This window comes from Trichinella spiralis, assembly GCF_000181795.1.
Source record: "Trichinella spiralis strain ISS 195 chromosome Unknown Scfld145, whole genome shotgun sequence".
NCBI classification, from domain to species: Eukaryota; Metazoa; Nematoda; class Enoplea; order Trichinellida; family Trichinellidae; genus Trichinella; species Trichinella spiralis.
Window position 1 is genome coordinate 1 of NW_003527084.1, and position 4682 is coordinate 4682.

Consider the following 4682-nt stretch of genomic DNA (forward strand, 5'->3'; position numbering starts at 1 on the left):
GACGCTGTAGATTTGTACAAGAAGAGGTGCATGACGTCGAGCGCGTTGGTGAAATATTGGCTCACACCGACCAAATTCTGAAACGCGCAGACGTCGCGAGCTCAGAGAATTCGAACCTCTCTACCAGCCTAGTTATTACCGTATGAAAAATGAACTGCCACGCCCGTGGAGAAGTTTCACCCACCGGCTCATCAGCTAACTCTGCCATAAGTCATATTTATTTTCCTTGTTTTCGTGTTGTTTTTTCTCTTCTTTTTTCTCCAAACAACACCATGCATTATTCATTATTCCAGAGATTGCTTCACCCATTAAAGCCATTACAGTCGTCTCTTGCAAATTTCATTTTATTATATCAAATCACCAATGTGCAAATAGGCTTTGTTTCTTGATTTATGTTCACACGCTCAATATTCTATGTGAATCGGAAAACGAAAACTACATTTACAAAATTTTATTTAAAACTAAAACAATTAGGTTATTTTGAAACGTTAAGCATTATTTATCATCAATTAATTATGATTTGCAGAATAATAACGATGTAAGCCATAAACAAAACATGAAAACCGATAAGTCAAAGAAGATCATAAAATAATAAAAGTAAGTTTCGAACGCTTCTGCTAAATCTTCGTCTTCTTCAGAATTTGCACAATCACGGGTACCTGCTTCCTCCAACTGCTCGGATATTTCGACGTTCTGAGACATCATCCCAGCTTCCAGTTGTGCATCCGTCAGCTTCGGACGTTCAGCACCCCATTCTTCCGTTTCGGAACTTGCCATTTCCTGATTGGTCAGCACCAAATACTTTGCTGGTGCACCTACTCCGTACAGCGATCCATAAAGTTTTTCATCCACTGAATTTTGACGAAATTTCATTCTACTGGAAAAAAACAAAAAGCTTCACAGACTGTAATTTTAATACGCTCATATTTACTTACCTTGAACAGTGGAGCACAGGCCTGCAAAATTGGCAACAATGAAAATAAATTTTCACTCAAAGGGAGGGGGGTGAAAGAGCACTTTAAAATAATCACTTTATGCTACTGCTTTAAACAAAGATCGTCATAACTTAAAAAGTTCAAAGCTTGGTTTAAAATTATTGAAAATTATATTTAGTAATTTTATAATACGTTGAATACCGAAAAATGAATATTGTAAAATGTAAAATTCAAAAGTATAAAATACGGACTTCATTTTCCTTATATGCCAGTTCGTACTGTTTAATATGATTTGTCACCATTGATAACTGGTGTTAATGTACGTACAGTTACTCCCTATATTAACAGTTTCCTGGTTAGTAGTTCGTTCATTTTCTTTTTTTAATGCATTAGAAGGTTTAATGTTTACAAATGCAGTATTTTTGATTATAAATGACAGTGTAATAAATTCTTTGTCGCTCACGGACTCTTGCGAAACAATACCTGCGTTTGTTATTACGGTAGCATCCTATGGTGGCTGACGTAACTGTTTCGATATGTATACATATATAGCTTGTATTGCGTTCGGAGTATGTGTGATCTTGTCATCCTGATCGCGCTAGTTTTGATTGGCTTCATTTTGGTATTCTGACCCTCGTAGAATTCGTTGGTTTTGTTGATATTGTTGTTGGTTATAAAATCTTCAATAAAATCTACCCGCTACTACTTTGTTCTCTCGTCACGTTCGGAACGAACGGCGTTAATCAGCGGTCGATCAATCAAATAAGATTGACCTCCCGCGTGAAGAATATTACAGTCCACTGAAACTCAAGCAATCGAGTTTTGTCGTTAACAGACAGATAGCTTTTTTCAAATTTTGTATCTTTGTTTAATTCTGCTTTTATAATGAATGGTTTATAAATTATGTACAATAATTGCAAAATGCTTATCTTCTGGCAGACATCAGCATTTGCATTGTATGATTAATTTGAGCAGTAACAGTTTTGTTATTTTATCAAGTTTAGAGTGCCATTGTTGATTCTTAACGTTGTTTAACACAATTCCGTAATCGATTTCATTTCTACTTCATATTAACGGTATGCGTTTAATTTTTTGCTAGATCATTATTTTGGAAACCTCTCTACGCGTTCAAAAGTTGTACTTTTTGATGAACTGAAATAGACGTAATATAAAAGCTTTCAGAAACGCTCGACAAAATCACTTTGTTGGGGTAGCTCTTCATTGCTACATTGTGCACGTTCTTATGAATGTTCATGACAAAAAGTTTTTTCAGAAGAGGAATTGAATCTTTTGCAGATATTTTAATGCATTCCCATATGGAGATGGTGAACGCTTGCTGCTGAATGTGATCTATCCCTTATATGGTGGCGGACCCCCTGAAAACTTTCTCGTTCTGTTTTAGCAGAAGTCGTAAATGATGGCAGCTGTTGCTTTTCATACTTTCCTAGAAATCGATGTAGTATATTTTTGCTAGTTGGCACGGTCATTCTTGCGACCGGCTTTCAGCAGTTACCTTTCATATATCTTCCTCGTTTTCCCAATTTTCTTTCCAACTGACCGGTGGCCATCGTTTATATCCTGTCTACGTGTTTTCCATTTGATTGTGAACGGTATCAATTGGTTTTGTTGTTAACTTTTTTATGCAAATTTGCCATAATTCTACTGTCACTTACATTATTTTATGCAAAGTTTTTTCTATTTCACTTCAAATGTCGCAAAAGTTTAGAAATGTCACTCACAGCATCTGATAGAGATAGCTTTTTAGACATCATGAATGATTCTCATGCAGAGCCCAGGATTCTGAAGCGGGAAAAGCCTGTGCTTATCTCGCGGAAATGGTTGTTGAGATTTTGTTGTTACTCCCACTTTGAAAACGTGGGGACTTAGTGTTTTTTTGCAGCTTTCGGGTGAAGGGAGATGTTGCGTTTTGCATGCCCAATTGAGTTGGGGAAGTTTTGTTTTTTAAGAGGGGTGGGATGCTTTTCGCTAATAATTTTTTACATCCTATATTTGGTTGAGATGCTATGAGAATTTATTATTCAGAAGAACATTTAATTCAACGTTGAATGTGAAAACTACGCGCATAGTATGCAAATTAGCGTTGTTATATTTTATTGATTTTTTGAAAGTCAAAATCACGCTATAATCTTCCATTGTTCATGGCTAAATTGTAATTTTTTTCTTCATTTTGGAAATTGAATAAATTCTATGAAATTCAATTTTTATAAATGAATATTATGCATAACATTGAGTGTAGTCAGACAAATTAAAAGTGTAAAGCTGACCTATAAAAGTATGAAATAGTTTTTGTATGAAATGCGTTTATTCATTTTCATTTTGCATATTTTATAACATGATGTGAACAGTGTCATCTAGTATTGTGAGAAGATAATTTTCACTATTCGCTGATTTTTGCTGATATTATTTTTTCCCAATTTTAAACTATACTTCAATTATAACTTAAATGAATTACAGCAATAATAATATTAGTCAGCAACACGTATGTAAATTATTTTCAAACATTTCGATATTTTAGTTTTTATATTTTCACTCTTTTGTTAATACAAAGAACGTTATCAAAAACAAAACTGTGCTTTTCATGATAATAATAATTTCAATTATGAAAGAAAGGGATTGTAATAGATCTAATTGGTATTTATTTAAATAGAAATGTAAAATTTCAAACAAATAAGTTGACAATGAGAAATTAAGTAGCAACAATAATTTGTATGCTTATTATAAATAGAAAAATTGTTTTATTTCATTCGGCAGTGGAGACGTCCGCATGTTCGTATTCCACTGATGGTTGATGTGCTCATTTGGGTATCACCAGTACCTATATAGATGACTTATCAGGGTCTTTACAATGATCCTGATTGCTATCAGCATTGTAAGAGTAGCATTCTTCGTAAGGAAGAATGAACAATGCTGTTAGAAAATTGAAAGTCAGCGGGAATCCCGCCGCAACTGTTTAAATAAATCTCATGCAGAAAATTGCAAAGATCATATATGTAAATGATGAAATATTTTTATTTTCACGCTGCACGTAAATTTAAATTTTTTTTGTAAAATTAGTTTTTTCACATGGTATTTCTTTTTTAAAGATCTTGTATTTGCACAAATTTATTGTAAATAAAAAAGAAATGTCGCGAATAATAATAATTTTGCCTAATTATGAATATGAAAATTATTTTATCCCCACTGGCAGTGGGAACTTCCGCTTGTTGGTAATCCACTGGTGGTTCATTAGCTGGTTTGTGTACTCTTGCAAATTCTGCAGATCATCCGACAGCGCTACCAGCTGACATTGCGAGAGGCTGTTGGGCTCTGCTGATTGAAAAGCAATCGAAAGGATCCAACCGCAAATGTGATGTGGATTGAAGCGAAAAATTCATGGAGAAAGTTCTCGAACTTAATCATCACTTTGTTTTATTATTTTTCAAATTTTACATCATCAGACAGATTAGGTAAATTACAACATATTTTGTCTGATAAATTTTGTTTTTTACGCGTGCAGCGTGTGTGCTTGCATATTTTGGTGAAAAGCCATTTTCCATAAGTTTTATTTTTGTAGGTCATTTTTGAATTTTCAAATCTCAAATTCCTACAAGCGGGGGCGTGTTTTGTACAAGTTAATTTTTTTTCTACTGGCTTTCAGTCACATAGTTAATATTTTGACTGAATCTCTAATTGGTGACCTCCGCCATTCAACTTTATTTCTGAATTTTCAAAAAGTCCTCATTGGAT

The 4682-nt window shown here is 33.9% G+C and overlaps 1 protein-coding gene across 1 annotated transcript; it reads right to left on the reverse strand.

Moving 5' to 3' along the window:
* Positions 1–396: 396 nt before the first annotated feature.
* Tsp_12757 (phosphoribosyl-ATP pyrophosphatase) lies at positions 397–1237 on the reverse strand. Its single transcript, XM_003371023.1, has 4 exons — positions 1183–1237; positions 936–956; positions 565–851; positions 397–435 (listed from the first exon to the last, which is right to left on the reverse strand). Exons 1-4 carry the CDS (start codon positions 1235–1237, stop codon positions 397–399), a joined length of 402 nt encoding a protein of 133 aa, XP_003371071.1.
* Positions 1238–4682: the final 3445 nt, after the last annotated feature.

Excerpts from the sequence above, each read along its gene's own strand:
- Tsp_12757 (XM_003371023.1), bottom strand. The coding sequence starts at position 1,237 with ATGGTGACAAATCATATTAAACAGTACGAACTGGCATATAAGGAAAAT. Across the intron at positions 852-935 it reads CCTGTGCTCCACTGTTCAAG|TGGATGAAAAACTTTATGGA; the intron begins GTAAGTAAATAT and ends GTCAAAATTCAG. Across the intron at positions 436-564 it reads TGATCTTCTTTGACTTATCG|TTTTCGTTTTCCGATTCACA; the intron begins GTTTTCATGTTT and ends TTGTAAATGTAG.